General features: G+C 36.1%; 2 protein-coding genes across 3 annotated transcripts; both read right to left on the reverse strand.

The window, feature by feature from the left end:
* Positions 1-497: 497 nt before the first annotated feature.
* LOC104095826 (protein PLASTID TRANSCRIPTIONALLY ACTIVE 12, chloroplastic) lies at positions 498-8,723 on the reverse strand. Of its 2 annotated transcripts, XM_009602042.4 has the most exons (11): positions 8,570-8,722; positions 8,419-8,486; positions 7,484-8,161; positions 7,072-7,184; positions 5,992-6,251; positions 5,493-5,614; positions 3,705-3,773; positions 3,234-3,287; positions 2,981-3,082; positions 1,615-1,733; positions 498-970 (listed from the first exon to the last, which is right to left on the reverse strand). In XM_009602042.4, the coding sequence occupies exons 1-10, from the start codon at positions 8,601-8,603 to the stop codon at positions 1,638-1,640; spliced, it is 1,596 nt and encodes a 531-aa protein (XP_009600337.1). In that variant the 5' UTR covers positions 8,604-8,722; the 3' UTR covers positions 498-970; positions 1,615-1,637. The 2 variants fall into 2 exon arrangements, with proteins under 2 accessions (XP_009600337.1, XP_070051521.1); XM_070195420.1 differs by lacking the exon at positions 498-970 and having other exon boundaries at positions 1,614-1,733; positions 8,570-8,723.
* A 736-nt stretch (positions 8,724-9,459) lies between these two features.
* LOC104095827 (hydroxyproline O-galactosyltransferase GALT2) lies at positions 9,460-16,532 on the reverse strand. The gene is made up of 7 exons (XM_009602044.4): positions 15,083-16,532; positions 13,511-13,743; positions 12,754-13,044; positions 10,574-10,702; positions 10,304-10,477; positions 10,087-10,194; positions 9,460-9,991 (listed from the first exon to the last, which is right to left on the reverse strand). Exons 1-7 carry the CDS (start codon positions 15,966-15,968, stop codon positions 9,788-9,790), a joined length of 2,025 nt encoding a protein of 674 aa, XP_009600339.2. The 5' UTR covers positions 15,969-16,532; the 3' UTR covers positions 9,460-9,787.
* Between the last annotated feature and the right edge of the window lie 5,428 nt (positions 16,533-21,960).

Below are 21,960 nucleotides of genomic sequence, written 5' to 3' on the forward strand. Positions count from 1 at the left end.
GCTCATTGAATCCAGCAGGCAAATTTTCTCACATCCAATGTTTGAAGATTTCTCCAATATATAGGTTTGAGTTCGCTCAGTTACTCAACAACAACAACAACCCAATAAAATCCCATAAGTGGGGTATGAGAAGGGTAGAGTGTACGCAGACCTTACCCCTACCCCGGAGGGATAGAGAGGTTGTTTCCGAAAGACCCTTGGCAAGTTCGCGCGGTTACTCAGCCCAATAAAATCAATTGTCTACATTAACCCGTCCAATTTTACTTCACATTTGTTTTTAAACTTGTTGCACATGGGAAATGAATACAAAAATAATAACATAGGATATAAATCATAATGCTCCTTCTACTTCCCCGCCTTTTCGAAACAAGCCATGTGGCGCAGATTTTTTTTTTTTTTTTTTTTTTTTTTGGCCGAGTAATTTTGGAAATAAACTGTTAAAACACTTTATGAAACGTGAACACAGAACTAATTTCTTGGAATGGACTATCCGGAAATTACTATAAAAGCAGCTGTAATCCTGAATCATAAATACGAATGTACGCTCCTTTGTTCAACTTGAAACGAATACAAGACATCTGAGTTTTTATATTAAAGAAGATAATATCTGCTGCTAATTTCAGGTTAATATACCAATCATAGCTGCGGAAGTTTTTCACATCTTGTGCTCTGGATACAAGCTACTGTACTATCATTCTCCACTCGTCATTTGCTTTACACTGGATAATCAGAGTTGCATTCACAAAAACCTACCCAAAGCTTTCTATAAAAAATCTACTCTTCTGGGACGAAGTCCTTCACTGAATGCTGTTTTAGCTATCACAGCAACATCAACGAATAAATGTTTTGCCGTACGTTGGCCTTACTGCCAGATCTTATCAATAATTCAATATATGTTCGCCGACTTCATCACAGGGCAAGATGCTGCTGGCATCATCAGATTGACGGGGATAAAAATCATTTGCTCATCCTGCAAGGTAGAAATGAATTCTCTATCATTGATAAAACAATCCGCACAGTTTTGCAAAAAATGTAACCTCCACAATATGCAACCGAACTCTAAATCAAACTCCTCATGCTCCTGATTGCCACATAAGGGCTAAATCAGAAGAGTGGCTTTCTAAACCAGCTCAACGAGAAGGTGCTAAAAGAAAAAGGTTGCTTAAAATTACATTCTGAATTTTCACTTTTCCAATCACTTTGAAACAGGATGTTTGCACCCCAATCCAATAATCTCCAACTAGCTCCAACGTTATAGCTCTTCTAGAATAGCACAGCAGACAGGAAAGCGCCAAACTCCAGAAGCATAACAAGAACAGAGGGACAGTAAAATGATGAGTATAATGTCTCTTAGTGGAGAGATAGGTCCAGGAACAATAAAGCATCAAAAGATGCTTGAAAGGGAACCCCGGTTATTCCTTTAACCAGACAAATCCAAACAATTGTAACAGAATTCTACAATTAAACAAAAAGATTTGCGTAATGCCTCATCAAGTTGAAACAAAAGGTTATTTGAATGTATATGCAGTAAATGCACATAACATTGATGCATTCACCTAAGGAAGTTTTTGTTAAATGTACCTCTGCTTCCACTTTCAAGACGAATGAACTCACCTTAATAGCCTGGCATCCATCAGTCACTCATCCTCATCAAAGTCCATGAGGAAGTCCGTTAAATTCTCAGAATCATCTACAGCTTCTTCCAGAGACATGTCTTTCTTTTTGGGTTTTTCCTGCAACGTCATGAAGTGCATGCTGTTGTGAAGCTCCAAATACAAAATACATTAAGAAGATGATAATAGGGATGAACTTCTACCAATGTTTGTTATTCGTTTCTTCGTAAATTTCAAAGAGACAAAGGGTGGATAGATAAAGACGAGAGAAATATAAAAACAAGAATGCACTGCTCTATGGCAGTTCGTTAGTTTAAATGGAATTAGGATTGCAACATATTCTGAAGCACATTGTAGAACATAATACTCATTTCCTCTGGTCATATTCTTCCATGGATTAATACTGAAGATAGAAATGACTATTGACTCATGATGTAGACAAGACAAGTTGACCATGTACTTTAATCCATAGTTAGACACTTCTTTCTTAGCATATTAGTGCGAAAACGTCCGTGCTGAGCACGAGCTCAAACTAAGACGTGAGCTTAAATAAAACCTGCTTGTTGGGATTTTAAACTTTTTTTTAGACTCAAAATAATCACTCAAAGGCAATAACAGGCACCATCAATGGCCAAGCAATTTTAGAACACCTTACCCTTTAGGGGTTTACTCTTCTACTTAGGGGAAGACATATTAGGAATACATTAGAGTGAAAAGGAGATGAAATGGAGTGACTCGAAACTTTAAAAGTTGGAAATTTGTGTCTATACTAACAAGTGAAACATGATCCAACTAAAAAATTGCACAACTTTTAATATTGAAAGATTTTGATCATGACTCCTGGAGAAAAATTGTGGACCTTGAAGCCTAGTTTCTAATGGTTCGAATTATTCGTCATTTGGATACTTCTACACAGTTTTTTTCTAATCATTTTCTACAGAGTTATTCTTCTTCCGTTTTGTGGGCAGGTTCTATTTTGGCATTACCAACCCCATGTAATTGCTCCACGATTCCCTTCAATTTTTTATCCATTCAATACATCAAGCATCATTTTCTTTTGTTCTAGAGGGAGGTGGGTCTGCAGGACTGGTTCATCCTGTAGTATAATTTTTTTTCTTTCCAGCATCTCTGAGCACACGGAATTCTTTGAGGGAATGATTTGCTATAAACAATGTAGGAGAAGATGTATAGCACAAAAGAATAAAGCAGTTTTTGGTAAGTTAGACATCAAGTAAAACCAAATTGGTAACCAACTGTATAACAGTATATAACAAAACCAATCACCCTTTCAATGGTGTCAACAAATTGAGCCATATGATCAGAAAGGAAACACAAAAAAAGAAGATAGTCACTACAAAGCAAATTACCTTTGATTTGCGAAGCTCAGGATTACTTTTCAAAACACTCCAATTTCGGGTAATTTTCTCATCCCCCTCCTCAACTTCAGCATCACTTCCTTCTTCTTCGTCCTGAACCACCAAGAGAAGTTACTTAACATAAACTAATAATTGGTATATAATGCCAACGTAGCAAAATAGTAAATTCAAAAGTTCTGCATAAAGCAGAACAAAGTTCATGAAAGACCAAATTGAAGCAAAGTAAGGATAAGAATGATCTCACATCATTTTCACCAATGTCAACAGCTCGTGCCATGGCTTCATCAATTTCCGCCACCTGTTGCAGAGAAGAAAGTACTTTTTACTGTATAGGCTCAAACTAAAGGAGACTGAGACTACTAATAGAAAGCAATATCTGATTGTTGATGATTGTAAGATTATTTGATGCATATGTAAAGAATGACGAATGAAGTAGACAAACAACATGCCATAAAATCGTCAAATTTGACGATTTTATGCCCAAACTATCTGCGACATATTTATGCGTGGGATCCAGAGTAGTTTTGCTCGTACATCCTAAAAAGTAAATTCTAGAAACGACCAAAAGATAAACTACTCATTTGAAGCTTTTACATGTATGCCAATTCATTTGCAGCATTGCAATAAAACAACAAACGCAACTGCAAGGAATAATGCCTTATACGCCAACCTCAGAGATGAAACGAGTCAGTAAAGCACTATAGTAAGTAATTACCTCAATTTCTTCTGTCTTCTCTTTGGCCAGAATTTTCTCTAGCTCCTCTCTTGATATTATTTTGCCATGCTGATAACAAAATGTTCCCATAAAGCCAGAATATAATCAGCAAATGATAGGCTAATAAAATAGGTATATCAACTCTACACACAGCTAACAACAACTATACCTGTAGCTTTTTGTTATATAAGTTATCATGACAGTTAAAAAAGTATGCTACAATTTATCTACACCATATAGGTAGTAACCATCTCCCATCAGCAACCCAAACTAGACTTCTTTTGTTATTTGAGTTAACATGACAGTTAAAAAAGTATGCTACAATGTATCTACACCATATAGGTAGTAACCATCTCCCATCAGCAACCCAAACTAGACTTCTTTTGATTAGATGCATCCCATTCATAAAGCCCAGTAAAGTCAAATCTTCATAAAGTGGAACTATCGGCAAGATTTGGGTTGACTAGTTGCACTTCATCCATCTCAATTTCTTCAACTTACCTTCATTTTTCATCCATCATAATTTACTAGACCATTTCCCTAAATTGAAAATTTTCCTTATCTCCAAAAGTAGAAATAACACATTTAGAAGAGATATTATTCACATTCCACATTAGCTATACACACCTAATGTTTGCTCATAAAAGAATTTCACAAATTGCATATCCCTCAAGTCTCAATTGATCAACTAAGCCTTAATAGTTAATTAGTTGGGATCGGCTATATGAGTCCTTTGTATGTTCCCAAGGGATGGGTAAGTGGTTGAGGTATAGAAAAAACAACTTAGAGATCCAGGGTTTGAATCCTAATTACAACACTCAGTGTGAGCTCATCTGCCCTAAAATTGGCGGCTGTAGCAAGCTGCTGGCAAATTAGTCAATGTGCTCGCCATCTGGCCCCAAAACCATCGTCATTTGAAAATTTATCTGCTTTCTATCCCACACAATAAAGATCCATTGCCTTATCTTTAAGGCAACATAAGGGTTCTCTAACACTAGCATATATCTCATACTTAGTTCTACAGGAATTACAAATCTCTAATTAGAATAAGCACCAGATCTTATGTAAGTGGCGCAACAACAACTAATCCTTAATAGCAACAAGTTAGTATGGCCTACATGGATCCTTTACTTCCATTGTATTCATGCTAAATCCGCATTGATTCTGATTGGTTTTTAGGACTCTTGAAAGAATTTCTCCCTGTAAATTTAGGTCTATTTCATCCAGTTTAACACATTCACCACCTACCAGTGCATCTGGAGGTCTATGTAAAAGTCAAACCATCTCATACAACAACATCTCATTTTATCTCTTATATGAGTGCTACTTGCAACCTCAGTCAGATGTAATCATAAAGCTGCACATCCATCTTACTATCCCCATTTTAATACATTCATCTAGTGATGACCTGCCTTGTTGTATCTGTATTTACTAATTACTAGGAAGTTAGCAGTAACTATTTTGGATAACCATCAGCACCAACTGAAAATAACAGCTTTTATCTTTTTATCTATTTGAGAGATTGAGCATCAGTACCTTTACAAAGTAAAAAATGCAACATCTCGCGTGAAGGCAAGAACATGAACAACATTTAGCACAGAGTATCTTTATTTCCATTTGCTTAAACATGAAACCCATCATTATGTTTTAATTTTATAGCTTTTGATGATAAATGCAGCATGTAACTGCATTCACTGCATATGTGAAAAAGACCAGAAATAAGGTCAACAAAGTTAACTAGGCAGGAAGACCATGTAGGGTACTGAACAGCAAGTTGCTTGACCAAACCTCTTTCAGATAGGCCAACATATTTGGTGTTGGTTCATGGAAGTCTGGACCCCTGTAATCAATCACTTCATCTGGATCCTGAATGTAATTAATGGTTGGGTAAACTGGATCTCCACCCCAAACTGCACAAAAAGAGAAGAAGAAAAAAGCAAATTGTTGATTTCCAGTCAAAAGTGGAACAGAAAACTCAAACAAACCAGAAGAAAAGTTGCTTAATTGTTAAACTAACTTATAATTCCAATACAGAAGAGACGTATTCTTTTTGTACCTCAACCATTTCAGGCTATGTTCAGATATTTTTGTTAAGAAATAATAATTTGACAGCACTCTTAATGGTAATATCCTGAAATAATAAAGATAAATAGCCCTATAACTACACTGGAAAAAAAATGACTTGCCAACTTCTAAGCCACCTTCACTTCTAAACCCAGCTGCATACATGAATACCCACAAGAAAAAGCAGAAAGGTAGCATAGTTCAGCCAGAGGAAAGGAGATACTTTGTTTTATTTGATCCTCCCGCATTCTCATGGCCAATGGATCACGAGGAATACGGATATCAGTTCCCATCATTATGCGGTATTCACGATCTGTTTGATGGCAGAACATTTCAATGAGTTGAGTGTTCTCATCTTCACCAGTCTCTTCAAAATGCTTTTGAATGGCTTCTCGTGAAGTGTCTTTCTTCCAAGCTTGGACCCACTCTGAGTAGTATGCAATAGGGCCAATCTTTTCCAGTTTCTCTTTTTCAGCCTGTAGCCTGCAAAACCCACTTATTAGATCTTACTTCCAAACAGAAAGTGTATTCTGGTTTCATCTTGAACTGGAAAACTAGATTACCAAGTCATTTAGCAAATCAAAATCTGTGGAATAGAAGGACAGAACAGTATAAGAAGCAAGTTTCCGAAAATATAAAATCAAAACGGGTCTCCGAGGGCATGGCCTAGTGGTTAAGGCATGGGAGCAATGACCCGGAGATCCCAAGTTCAAATCGTAACTACACACTTGGTGTAAGCCCATCCGTTCTAACCTTAGTAGACACGATTACCTAGGCAACATGTGCTCATATGCTGGATATATAGGCCAGTGCACCAGTCAAGGTGCGCGCAAGGTGGTCCAGATATCATGTATATAAAATAGTAACAAAAAATAAAATAAAAACCAACTGAAGTCAAGACTTGACTTCCAAAGAGAACCCTAAGACCAGCTTTGGAGTGCTTGCAGAACCAATAGCTTTTGAAAACATTAGATGAAGGCAAGAAGTAAGAGAAATGACATGTAGTTGATCCCAAATATGACCAACTCTTTACAATTTATTTATGTTAAAGCTATTTGTAATTTACAAAACCAATATGACAAAAGAGACGGCACAATGAATCGTTGCTAGACTCATTGTAATAACAATAATAAGCTCTCCAAAGAATAAATTCGAACACTTCCTAGTACAACAGTATACAAGCTAATGAATAAATTTAATACCAAATGAACAAGGTCAATGCTTTAACGTTTCAGTACAAGACTATAATTTATAGAACCGAGCATGTGATGCAATATTATTTTAAGAAAGTTGCTGATTCTACCTTTCCTTCTTATATAGATGTCTCCTTGCTCTGTAGAGTGCAGTCTCTGTCAACGTAGGATGGTCACCATAGAGCTTTACCTGTCCTGTCTCCGCCATAGCTTTAAGAAACACCTGTTTCAGAAAAAAGAATAAGAATCTCTAAAACTGATGATATCAAAGTGAAATTGCTTGAGAACCATGAGGTTAAAGTGGTCACTGTATTCTTTATATTCACCTTAATAAGTCTCTCTCCAAAGATATCATTTTATCCAGTTTAGATTTGTATTTAACTATTTTACAATGTATCCTCATCCAGTAACTAGCATGAGCAGCATTGACAGTCAACCTTGATTTGGCACAATTAAACTACACTGATTACATACTTTAAAAACAATTTAAACTTCTTAATAATACTTATTTAAGGTACTGACCGTTTCGACATCAGGACGCCGCCTCTGCCACCTAGACCATTGCTCTTTTTCAGGCTTTCTCCAATTCCACCATAGTTCCTCACTAGTAAGTGGCTTCTCTATTTTCTTCTTTGTCTTTGGATCAATAAAAGGGTGGGGCCGTCCAAGTCTTTTATCCAGCTCATAGCCTGTCAGCTCCTCTTCTTCTTGTTCAGGCTGATAAATGACATACTCTGAGGAAAGATCCTTTGGCTCTTCTGGTAAATTATCTGGACTCTCTGCCGAATCATCAGAAATTATATTGATTTCTGAAGGCTTGGAAGCGGCAGCAGATGCCTTGTACTTCTTTCTTCTACTTCCAGGGTTTTTTCCATAAGATGGGGTTCCAGTTGAAGTACCAGTGGGTTCAGGAGCCCTGGCGGCCCGAACTCGACTAGCTGTGCCTTCTGGCCAGTACTCCTGCCCAGGAATACTAGCACGAGCTCCAGACGCTGGTTCAAGCTGCCCAGACGTGGAGTCCATATAACTGTGATAAGGGTAACGCTCAACAGAAACCTGCTCAAAGGAGCCCTGAGAAGCCTGATCCTTTTCTTTATTCTCACACTTAATACAAGGAGCTAAAGGAGCCTTTTGGAATGGACTGCTGGAGACAAGTTTGAACTGCCATATCGAAACAGGGATAGTACCTGTAAACAATGTCTGGGTGGGTCCCAGCACAATACATACATACATACATACTCCTATTAATAAATTGAACTCCTAGAGACAAACAATTTTTCAAAAGTTCTGCTTCTACCCTATCACCTAACAATAAGAGGTAGTAATAGGTAAATAGTATAAACCTTCAAGAGAAAAAACAGAAATTTATGAAAATTTTCACTGATGATTAACAAACTTGATAAAGATGTGTAACACCTAAAGAGAAAAGCCAAAAAGAAAAGGAAATCTAAAAATACCTTTCGATATGGGCAGCAAAAGCTAGGAACAAATCCATCAGTAGAGACCATAGTCCTCAGTCCTCTATCTGCAAATGCAAAAATTAAAATTTTATACCAGCAGGAAAACAGAACAATTAAAGCTGCAAAAGTTCCACGAGTAAAACTGTACCTTGATACAAGGAAGTAGACAATACAGAAGCCATTGCTGATGAACTAGGGGATTCGCAAATGCTATAAATAACTCCTTATCCTTTGTCCTTTGCTTGGGTTTAGGAAGGGCTTAGGATAATGCGACTCTATTCTGTCGGGTTGTCCTTGAACCGTAAAATACAAATTCGGACCGGGTGTCAGACCGGCTTAGTCACCCATTTCCACAATTCCACTTGATTTCAAACCGGTTCAAACTAGTCCTTACACTCTAAGCATACTTTTTTAATTCAATTTAAGCATACTTATTTAGTTCACTTACTGCCCTAATGTGTGTATCTTTGAATATCTTCAAGGGTATTTATGTATTTCAACAAAGTTCAAACTAATCACATCCCACGCTTATATTATTCTAATAATAAAAACATGGTGAACTTAATCATAATTAATTTATATTACATTCTTACCTCAAGTTTATCACTACCCAGGTAAAAATAATACGTACAACATCAAGTGTGGACAACTTTAGTGTGGATAAATTACGCCGAGGACAACTTCAAGTATTAAGTTAATGAAATAGTATAAGCGTTCATAAAGATATTTTAACTTTAATTGGCTAGCAGTAATTAAACAAATGTTTTAGAACTATAAAGTTAAAAAACTTAATTATTTTTATTACAAATTGTGATATAATTGACACGAGCACTATTACGCGTGCATTGATCGCTCACGAGTCACGGCCATCTCTTCTTTTCAACTCTCATTCTGTAAACCAGTCTACACAAAAGAAATACTATTAAGTTTTTTGGTGAACATTTATAACTTTTAATAAGCGTATGGGTGCAAAATGCAAATAGTTAAAGAGATGAAGACCAAAGGCTGCAAAGGTATGAACTATGAAGAGTAAGCAAATTTCAAGGAGTAAAAAGTACTTCTTGGAATTCCCAGAGTAAAAGCTTCATACAAAGCGTTAAGGGGAAAACATTAGATCTCTGTATGTTCGTTCATGGTACAAGGAGGCACGAATCCTATACAAAGACTAGTAGTACACAGTAAATAACCAGATGTACAAATCCATGGGAATGACCAAAGCTCGGTGTTAAATCATTTGTTGAACTAAAACAGTAATCTGAACAGATAAAACTGCACAACTTCACTTCTTGGCGGAAGATCTCCAGTTAGGGAGTCAGAAGCTTCAATTCAAATTGGGGGAGGACGCCCATCAATTGCTCTCATCAATCTAAAAATTGCAGCAATGAGCCTTACCCTTGAGCAAATTGTTCCACAGACAGAACATCTGTCGTGGAGACTGATAATGAGCCGTGAAATAATCTTCCATACATCCATATTGACAAAACTTCCAGTTGTGAGAGTACTGTACAGGAGCGGAACTATTGTACTTCTCAACCCACATACCCATGCTCACATCCTCCATTTTGAAAAGCTGTCAATTTGATGGGGAAATGCGTATTTCAGTACTGACACTTTTATCATGTTTATGATTTAGGAAAAAAAATAAAGAATTCAGCTGTGACAAACCCTTAAGCTTCGGTTCCGATATTGAGAAATGATATGTTTGGCAATATCACTTGATATTATATATCCTGGCCCATTAGCATAAGGGGGATATACATCTTCTGGCCACTCCTATTGCACAAGTCCATATTTTGAAATTAAATCAGTGTCTATAAGAAATCAACAAACAATAGCCATGAATTTTGAATTTATACTCCAATTATCATTTAAATCTCTGTACCTCAAATGATACCGCCCATTTTCCAGTTCGAAGTGGTCGATGCAAGAGATTAAGATTACCCATGTAAAGAGATCGTCTAGGAGGAACACGTTGAATTTCTCTAAGGACTGCATCTATCCTCACGAAATTATCGTCGTCACATTTCATGATATATGTAGCTGTCACATTCTGAACCTTCAAGAGATATTGTGGGCCATGTCGATGGATATTAGGATGTGACTAAGCAGTTCAGGAAAGAAGAGGAAGATGGAGCGGAAGTGCAGAACTCACCCCATACTCGCAGATGGCAATAGTTTTTAGGACCACTAGCTCGTATCTGTCGATAAAGGGGACAATCACAATGTCCCCAAAGTAATCTGCTTCCTTCTTCAATATAGCATTCAACTCCTTTCGTGGATTCTACAAAGTTAATTTTAATACATAAATAAGCAAATGCATTGGGATTCAACTCCAAACTGGCTATTTGCAAAGATGATAGCAGAAGTTCTATAAATAATAAGTTGGTAAAAGGGAACCTAAACATAAAGTCGTACTGAAGACAATAGCACAACCTTTTTCCTGTTCGTGTTTTCTCCTTTACTCAAAAGCAATACTACTTTCAACTGACAATTTATCTATAAAAAATATTCCAATGAAAGCATCTCAGAAGTCCGAGAACAAAAATGGCATTACTACTTCCTAGTGAACACCATGTGTAGGGCAAGTCAATTCCTCCCAAAAGATGAGAAAAACTATGTAACTAGCATGCAGTATGCTCCAGGGAAGCCATGAGGATCTTCCTAGTAGGTTAAATACACGGGGGCTGTCTTAGCTGATATCTATTATTCGGCTACTTATGAGTTGTGAATACAGTAGTCAACTTGAGATAACACTTAACAGTCCTGTGATCCACCTGAAAAAAGGTGAAGTTGATAGCAATATACTAATAATCCACGGTATCCACCTAAATGCAACTAGGAACTTATTAAATTTTGCAGTCCTTTTAATTGGAATAAGTTTGGTGCTTTGTCCTTATACAAGGCGAATATCCCAAAGTTTGTTGGAAATTAATGTCAAATTATCTCTCTTCCCTTATGCTTAAGCATCACCATACGTTGCTTCCACTTGAGTTTTCTATAGGCTCTTCTCATTAAACAATGTTAGTCACACACAAAGTCATTAATTACGGAGGTAAAATACTCAACATGCTTTGCATGTAAACAAACACAATCATGCCACTCAGACCAATCATTCATATAATCAAATGTTCTAAAAGCATTCACTAAGTGTGCCTCCTGATCAGGTGAGAAAAATTGCCCTCATCAAATTCTATTTTCTTTATTCAAAAAGTTGGATGTTCTAGAATGGGTAATCAATCCACTACAGTCACACATGTTAGTAAAATATGGAATACATGTAAAGTTTAACCAAAGAGTGCATTTTGATAAATGTTCTTTTCTTTTTTCTTTTTTTCTTTTTTACATTGAGGGGAGAGGATTACAAGGTGGAGAATCGAACCCGACCAGCAAGGTGGAAGTTCAGGTAGTTAACCAATTGGGTTACCATGATTCTCCATTGTTCTCTTCTTTTCTATACATTTTCCCTCTCTATAACTTCGGCATTTGTCACTGGTAGTCTGCCAGACCTTGTTAACCACTAATATATGTTTGTGCATATTTAGCCACATTTAGCATTTTCACCTAAGATTCAGCACCTAGAAAGGTCAGCATAGATCATCACCCCAGGACTCCCTAAACTTGGCACCGTTTATTCAGGCAATATTTTTTGTCCTAATTACCTCCCTTAACTTGGCAGTTTGATAGCCTTCATCCCCTGGATGCTGATGTGGCAAAGTACACTCTCTTTTAGGCACGTGGGAGTGAATAAAAATTGAAAAATCAGCTTCCAAGTAGGGTATTTTTCAACTGTTAATTCGCACATAGTCATATAGAGTGATTTATTTGTTCCAATTGTGTATTTCTACTTACTTCTTATATTAATATCCCATGCATGCTTTACTTCAACTTTGTTTTTCAATTTCTTCATTAGGTACAATGGCTATTTGTTCCAACTGTGTATTTCTTCTTTTTTGGGCCAAATATGTAAAAAGACTTGACAAAAATAATGGACTTCCAGACATGTTTTTTACAAATTTGGCCTGAAAAAAGATGATCCAACAAATTAATGATTTTCAACTCATAGACACTTGTCTGGTTTTGCTAATTCCAATAATCAACTTATCAAGAAAGCAGTTCAATAAACAGCGTATTCCTTAAACCTATTATTTGACAATCTCCATTAATCACCTCATCGAAATTAAAGTTTATTGGAGTTTAAAATGTTGTAATTACGAGGAATAATTGGCTGCATTTGAGCCTTTGAGGTCCAAACTTATTTGGGTGGATCGACAGTTATGCTTAACATGCAGTTGAGCCAAATCTATCTTTTATTTGGTGAGGTGGGCGACTTACCAATGCAACAAAGAAGCGGACTGCTATATCTGAGGTTTTAATTGCTGAAGCCTGCATCCACGTTTTCCTGATTGCCATACGCTCAGCAAAGTGATTGGTGGCAGAAAGCACCCCAATAAAAATTTGAATGCGATTCTGGGGCAAAGGAAGAGATTTCCACTTCTCTGAGAAGTCCAACACTCTTTGGGGCGAAAAACTTGGATGAGAGGTTGGTAGAGATGTAGCATAAACCGAATGTATATCTACATCACCTCTGATTGCCAACCCTGTAGCATCTTCCAGTGTAAAGCCCTGAAAGAATAGGGAACATTTATTGAAGGCTCACAAGTATAGTAGGGTAATAACATGAGTGAGGAAACTAAAACATTAATTCCAGAAAATCTGGTGATCATATTAATTGCAAGGATTACAAATTCGGTAAACTGGTTAAGGGTTTCAGAAAAGGGATCAAATACTAGGACACGTTTGTGTCTACCGTTCATTTTGTATGGTAATATTTGTATGGGTAAAAGATTTGAATAGTAGTTTGATATCCAATGTGCCCTTGTGTATAAGGAAAATGTATGCAGTGGATATTCAATGGTGATCATGATTGGAACGCAGTCCAAGACTCTAAAATGTGTTAAGTCTCAAGTCAATTTCAAGTGCAACGTCTTAAAAATGCACTCCTTCACTACAGACATGCTCAGTAAGCAGAACACTCACATGTCTACCAAGAAAACCTGCAAAATTGTTTGGAAGAGCGCAAGTAGCTTACAGTTCGATAAGGAAATGACGTCACGTGCCGGCCACCTACATTGATATGGTAGCCATCAATACCAGCACGAATAGTCAGAATAAACATCCTACCCTCCACAAACGGGAAAGGCCATGTCACCTCTGGTTTCTTTGCACGTCCAATGAATCGATCAAACCATGAGAATATTTTCGACTCTCGAGTATCAACAATGTCATTCCGCATCCACTTGTCACATCTTAAATACCCATCAACTGTCATGAAAATGAATTTCTAAATTTATGGTATTTGATTGATGTAAAGCTATAAAATCAAGAATCCCACAACTAAAACTTGTTCGACATAAGTAGGAAAAGGAAGCAAAAGAGGTTTATCAGCATTCTCAAGTGAAATATATATATCATAAGGTGAAAACAATCCGGCCAAGATATAAATGAATAAAAGAAACAGAAGTGATGTCCAGGAAACTAATTTAAAACCAAAAATTAAGCATTTAGCAGCCTAAATTAATTCAACAAAACTATACTGAGGAAGTTGGGGTAAAATGATATACAATTGTAGTTTTCAGGACGAAAATGTTACGTGCAATTGTTAGTGGGTCAACATGTGAAAGTGGTTCTCGCCTTCTCGGCAACCTAACCCCTATGATCAGCTTGTTAATCAAACTAGCTCGACATTTCTGTAATTTCAGGTAGGTTTTCAATTATCCGCACAATCTTGTGATTTAATATTGGATGCTGCAATATAATTTGCTTGACAATTAGCCTAATTTTGCCTTAACTGTCACAATTGTAAAGTCCATGGGGAGTACATTTTCAATATGTGAGCAGCAGCACTTGATAAAGAAGAGCTCATGACCTAGTCTTCAAAAGAAGAGGAGGGGTGATAGCAGCATGTCTAGGGGTTTCACACCAGACATCGTGCCTAAGGAGCATTGGAAGCTATGGGAGATCCCAGTGAAGATCAAGGCCCTTTTTGGGAAGAATTGAAGGGTGACACAATTTCAAGAGGAAATGTGATCGCACGACTGGCCTGCAGTAAGAATTGAAGGGTGACACAATTTCAAGAGGAAATGCAATTGTACGACATGGTTGTGACCGCAGGCCAAAATTCTGGACTGCAGATTTATCAAGGTTGTGGGACCGGACAATGTGTCACCAGCTGCATGCACCTGAGTCCAAATTCGGGAGCTCAATGGGTCAAAATGTAGCCTAGTGTGCAACCGCAACTGCCAACACCTTTGGAAATTCCCTGCCACATTTACTCTTGCGCGTGACGAATGCACACACCCTTGCTTGGGTTACTAAGTTCCAAATGTGAAGTTTTGAGGTTGGTTTGAGTCTACAACTGCTATATCTTGTACTAATTGGTTGGTTTGGGATTATTTGAGCCTGAATTCCAGTCTACATCATATTTCAAACAAGAACTTTGTTGTCAAAGAACTTTCAGGTTTGAGTCTACAACCAATAGAAATCTCTTTATTTTCAAAAATACCATTTCCCTTAGTAGTTTCACTCCCCCCACCCCCCACGGAATAGCTGAAGATATAGAGAGACAAAAATCCAACAAGCATAATGTTAGAAAGTGTCATACCGAGCATGTCATCATCATACTTGGAAGGTAAACCATCACACCTTTGAGCCGTTCCCCATTGCATTCTATAGCAAGTATTGTGCTCGATCACTGGTCTATGGCTCCAATCTCCTCTAATTCTAGGATTCAGATGCAAAATCTTTGGTGGATCCTCGCCAACAACGGACTTTAAACCCTGTAATTCAATCATAAATTGGGAAACCAAGACTAATGCATCGCCAGCCCTTGTTTTGGAAAGCTGTGGTACATACTCATGATGAGCATAATGAGGAGTACCAATAAGCGTTATAGAAGAACCTGCTGCAAGCCCGCATGGTAGGAACATAAGTTGATCTGTTTTAGCAAGTTGTGCTCCACTAGTAGAAACCCATGAAGGACATGACTCGGGCTTCCCCTCGAGTATTGAATTCATCTCAATCCCCTTTTCCTCATATTTATCTAATTCTTCCCAGGCTTTCGAGCCTAAAGTCCAAGCTTCATCAGCCATTCTATCCAAAACAGAAAGATTTCGCTCCATATTCTGTCGTTTCATAATAGCTGCAGTAATTCGACCATAGTGAAGCTTACGAGGCTTTTTATGGGGCAACACTCCATTTTCATTTTCCTCTTCTCGCGGTGTCACTAGTGCATATTGGTTTAAATTATTATGAAATCCAGAAGTCGATGATTCTCCACCATCATCCTCGACATCTAGAGCCACATCCGCAGCAGCAGCATCACCACTCAAAGCTGTAGCGCTCTCGAGAAACTCTGGGAACTTCACGCAGATGAGGATCAAGTAAAATGCAGCTAAACCTAGCAAAATATATGACAATTTGAACCTCCTCACACTTGAAGCCTCATTTTTCAACCTCTTCATCATTCTAATTACAAACCTAATAAGCATACACAATATCCCCTAAAAACTCCACCACTTCATCATTAATATCTGCCAGAAACACCAAGTTCTCAATTGGTAAACACAACAAATCATAAATGCGAGACTGAGCCGAAAGCAAATACAATCTGCAAATGATTCACTACAGCAATACAGAATAAAACAAGTTATTTGACCTCAATTACCCAGCATTGCACCATATTCAGGGCAATTTTGGAAAAAAATTGGCTCAACAATAATGTTCACAAAGCCAAAGGTGCAGAATGCCCTATAAATGTGAGGGCAAAAATGTGAAGAAACTGGAAGAGATCAATCTTGGAGAGGGATAGGGATAGGGAGAGAAACCCTAGTTTAGTAAAGAAACAAAAATAGAAACCGTAGCTTTTGGGTCAAGGAGAAACAGCAGTTGATTTGGTTGTTGACAGAAGGAAGAACGGAAAGTCATTGTGAGGAATAAATCAGGATAGGAAATTTAAAACAAAAGAATCAGAAAAGGAAACTTCCCCAAATAATGAGATGGTACCTTTGTCCCATAAAACCTTGGCTAGTTACCCAAATAATTCCATAGTGACTGACGATCCACGACGGACCTTATATTATTGATAGTTGGATCTTTAATCTAATAGTCCTAGTTACGGGTAGTTCGTGCTGAGCATAGGTCCAATTAAATTATGCTAAACGTAATTTTCTTTTCATTTTATAAGAATTTTCATGTTTTTGTCCATGTTCGAACAACTAAAAACATAATTTTTGTTATGAAATATAGCTCAAAGTAATAATATAGAATAATAAAAAATAAGCTAAGAGATACAGAGAGATGAGAGATTTTTATTTCTTCTTCAATTGTGTGATCTTTTCATCTATTATAAGACATTTATATAGGCATAAAAAGTGAACAAATATGTCATTGAATATGTTATTAAGTATTTGAGATCATGTAGTAAGATCATGGGAAGGTTATGGAGTTACAATCATAACTCCATAAGTATTATAGTAGTGAAAGTTATGGAGATGATAAGAAGAGTAGTGAGCATTACTTCTTTGGTGGTTATGGATATCCACCATAATTCAAGATTTTATAACACTCCCCCTTGGATGTCCATAGATTAAACGGGAAAGAGCCAAAATGCCCTTGAACTATTTGAAATAGCTCAAAAATGCCCTCAGTTTGTTTTTGGTACCAAAAATATCTCTATCGTCTATATTTTGGATCACAAATGCCCTTAAACCGTTAGTCTTGCTATTGAAGGTGACATGGCAGTCCAACTGGGTTAGATTTGCTTACATGACCATCCACCTAAGCAATCCAATATGGCAAAATTTATTTTTTTAGAAAAATTATTTTTCTGGAATTTTTTTTAAAATACAAAATCAACACTTATTCCGAAAAAGGTAAAAAATTCCGAAAAAATTATTTATTTCGGAATTTTTTATTAAAATACAAAATTAACACTTATTCCGAAAAAAGTAAAAAAATTACGGAAAAATTATTTTTTTCGGAAATTTTTATTAAAATACAAAATCAACACTTATTCTGAAAAAAGTAAAAAAAATCAAAAAAATTATTTATGTCGGAATTTTTTATTAAAATACAAAATCAACACTTATTCCGAAAAAATTAAAAAAATTCCGGAAAAAATATTTATTTCGGAATTTTTTTATTAAAATACAAAATCAATACTTATTGTGAAAAAAGTAAAAAAATTCCGGAAAATTATTTTACTTTTTTCAGAATAAGTGTTGATTTTGTATTTTTTTTTTTAAATTCGAAAAAATATTTTTTCCGAAAAAATAATTTTGCCATGCTCGATTGCTTAGGTGGATAGCCATGTAAGCAAATCTAATCCAGTTGGACTGCCATATCACCTTCAATGGCAAGACTAATGGTTTAAGGCATTTGTGGTCCAAAATATAGACGGCATGGGTATTTTTGGTACCAAAAATAAATGGAGGGTATTTTTGAGCTATTTTAAATAGTTCAAGGGTATTTTTGGCCCTTTTCCGTAGATTAAAACCTTGCTAGGAAAAAACTCTATGGAAAAAAATCACAATGAAGGAAAAAAAGTACACATATCATGTAATACGCATTGCTTACTGCCTCATTAAAAACCTTGCCAGGAAAACCCAGTGAGATAAAACCGTAGCTAAGGGAAAAAGAGTATATCACGTATTTGCCTCCCCTGATGAAAACATCAATTTATTTTACCTAGATGATGTGTTCCGATCATGTATACCAACTTCTCAAATGTTGAGGTTGATCATGCTTCGTTGAATAGAATCACCAAATTATCAAGAGAACAAATTCATTGAACATCTATTTTACCGTTCGGTGAAGATTGTGTCTGATAAAGAACTTTGATGAAATATATGATTTATTCTGTCTCCTTCAATATATCCTTCTTTCAATTGAGATAAGAAAATATCATCGTCACTATTATTTGAGTCTTCTCTTCAAAGTAAAGTCACACACCAGTTGTGTGTTGAGTGACTTGATTTATCAGTTCCTAGTATATTGACATTGTTGAATAAGTATCAACAATTGATTTCCTTGTGAAATAATAATATGGCAGTACCCTCGCATACAAATAGATTGTTTGAAGAATGAACTTCAAAAAATGCCTACATTTGCATAACCAACAAAACTTTGGCAATATTTGTTAGAATAAACAAATCTATATCAAGGATTCCTTTTGCAATATAATCCTAATAGTATTCCAATATCTTCATATAGGAATAAAACTATATCTTGCTAGTATATTGTTATTCTCATAGTTTTAGCAAGATACATTAGTGCACCAATTGCTGAAGTTTTATTTAATAAATTTCTTGGGAACCTTAATATGCTTCAGAACAATTTAAATCCTTCAATGATTTCCATTATACGCATATCAAGTTATTCACGTATTGCCAGATTAAAACTTGAAATGACTACATCCACCACAGGAGAACATGTCTCCATATAAGCAATGTCAGGATATTTACAAATCTTCTTGTGTCACAAGTCGTCTTTATGTCTATCGACTTGACATTTTTTCGCACAAGAACATATTTATACCAACATTGGCTTTATACTTTCAGTTGTTGGGACTATACGTCCAACTTCACATTTTTCAAGTGAAGTCAATTTTTATTGCGTATTTTTTATTTGGCCAATCATTTATCTGTCCAAATTTCATGACAGATTTGAGCTCAAGATCCTCGTCAATATTAATAATATTGAGCACCACATTATATTAACAATATAGTCGACGATCATTTTATGTCGGTTCCATTATTACCCAATAAAGACATAACTTATTGAGATCTTAATAATTTCAGGTACTTGAGCCTCTCCTATGAGGTCTTATAAAGTGTTATGTCGTGGTGCTCTTATAGAGCACTTGACTTCTTAGTATGACCATCTTTATCATTTGCTCCTCTGATTCTTCAAGGAGTTTTATCTTTGGAACCGATTGGCATGTTACGCTTCTTGCGTGCCATAGACTCTGTCCCTCATGGACTTTATTCTATTTGGAGCATTAGCAGCTGAAATATGACATTTAGCTTTGGGTCAGCAAATGCGGCTGACACTAATTTGCAAATGAATTATCACTTGAACTTCAAGTTCATATTTTTTTGTACGAGGATTTATATGTATTCATAATAATTCATTCCACGTATCACTTTCTCAGTTGCCCATTTTCTCCCCCTAATATTGGGATCACCAACACATTTTCCAACCTTCTTTGGGAACCCATCTTTGTGCATTGTGGTGGCATAATTAAATCATATAAGACATCCATATTTCTAGATGAATATTATTTAGTTCCTGACCCTGAACCGATTGTGATAGGGAGAAATTTTCGTAACTTGGCTAGATGTGTACAAGTGCTACTGTATATTAAATAATACATCTCATACCAAATTTCGTTTTGAGAGTTTTGTTCTCATAACCAATGGTTTAGCTATAATTGGAGGCATACAATTTCTGCTAAACCAACTTAGATTTAAATCAGCATTGTCAAGATAAATCACTATATTTATATTCTGGAACTGTGCTATAATAATTTGAGCAAGCAACCTTACAAAAGTCAAACTGCAAGTTGATAATAAGTGCACATGTGATCATACAAAAGATGCATCTATTAAAATCATATAATAATAAACGGTCCACATGGCAGGTGACTGGGCCCATATATTTATCACCTTTTATTCGTTTCATAAATCAAGGGATTCAATCTCAACCTTAACTGGTATATTATGAGAATATACAACATAAGAGAATTCTAGAAGAATCTTCTATTTCTTCAATATATGCCAATGTGAATTCTCAATTAATTTTCGCATCATAATTGAACCGGGATGGCCAACCGGTCATGCCAACTAATATTTATTTCAGTAAACCTCTAGTTTACTTGTGCCATGTGATTCCATCATCATGTTTATACTTGTGTAGTACAAATAGAAGAAAAGTCGGGTAATTTTTTATATTTATCCGGTATGATTATAGTAATTTGAAGATATTCAATCTTCCTTTCATTTATAGTCTAAATATGCCAACCACTTTGGCTTGTACATTTGAAACTCAAAAAGTTTCTTTTGAGACTTACTATAATATTAATGTCATGAACAATTTTACTCATCCGGGTAGTACAATTTTATACTATAAGATCTTTTATGACACCATCCATATGGTGAATGTCTCATTTACAAAGAAAATTATATCATAATATTATGGTCAAAATCATCATAAGCAAAATCATTTCTTGCTTTAATTTTGCTTTTAATAACTTTTATAAGGTATGCCAAAATATTTTGGCGTATCACATGTACGCGACCAATGACATATTCATATAACCACAATAATATTTATTGTCTTTATTTCACTCAAACCTCCATTAGAGGTGAATTGTGTGGTATTCATCCAATCATGCATTGCATGTCTTTATTCATTACTTTTATCACATATTGCCACATTCACCTTTAGGAATTGGTCCGCATTCTCAATGCTTATCACAAGTCACATTCTCTTTAAGGAATGGATCATAGTCAGCAACGTACTTTATTATTTTTTCATACCAATTTGATGATAAACATTGCCTTCACATTTTGAAGGACTATTTTGAGAACTTAATAGTAGGCTATATTTATGCAATTTAGACACTATTTATACTCTAATTTAGTCGCACTTTATCGATATTTGAATGCTAAAAGATAATAAAATATTCTAATTAAGAATTTTATGCTTTGCAGGAACTACTCTGAGCTAGGAGGAAGCCAAAGAGTGTTTTGGAGTTAATATGGAGTGTGGAAGGACAATCGAAGGTTAGCCCGGTCGAATAGGAGCGAGAAAAACAAGAGGGGAGGTCCCCTCCAGGTGCGCGGCTGCAGAGTGGACCGCGAATTGGATCGCGCACTAGAGGCAGAACACTAGCTAAAATTCGCAGCCGAATCCGCGGTCGCGGACGGGCTGACGGAGGCCAACAACTCAGGGGCAATTATGTAATTTCCAAGATGACTAACCTAAACCTATATGAATCCTAATTTGCACAGAAGAGAAGGAGAGCGGTATCTAGGAGATTTTGGAGGCAAGAACAAGAGAGAGAAGAGGGAGAATTTCTTAAGAGTTTTCATCTTCTTCTTCTTACTTTCATTGTTGATTATGAATTGTTATAGTGAATTTTTATCCATTAGTATGAATAGCTAAACCCATCATTTAGGGTTTATGGAACCAATTGTTGGATGAATTTTTGACTATGTTTAGATATAATTGAGCCGTTCTTATTCTATGATTGTTCAACTATGCGTTGTGTTGTGATTAATTAAAAGGGCCCTTGATTAATCGTGTCTAGTTAACTTGTGTTGCTTGAGAAAGAACACTTGGTTAGATTGTTGTTGAACAACACCACTTTCGGGTAAGTTAAGAGATTAATTACTTGAATTTAAAAGCGGGATTAGAGATAACAAAGCTTTGATGGGATAATTCTGAGTTGCATAAATTGTTAACTTGAGTAGTTCGAGA

Source organism: Nicotiana tomentosiformis, chromosome 2, assembly GCF_000390325.3.
Source record: "Nicotiana tomentosiformis chromosome 2, ASM39032v3, whole genome shotgun sequence".
In the NCBI taxonomy this organism is placed as follows: Eukaryota; Viridiplantae; Streptophyta; class Magnoliopsida; order Solanales; family Solanaceae; genus Nicotiana; species Nicotiana tomentosiformis.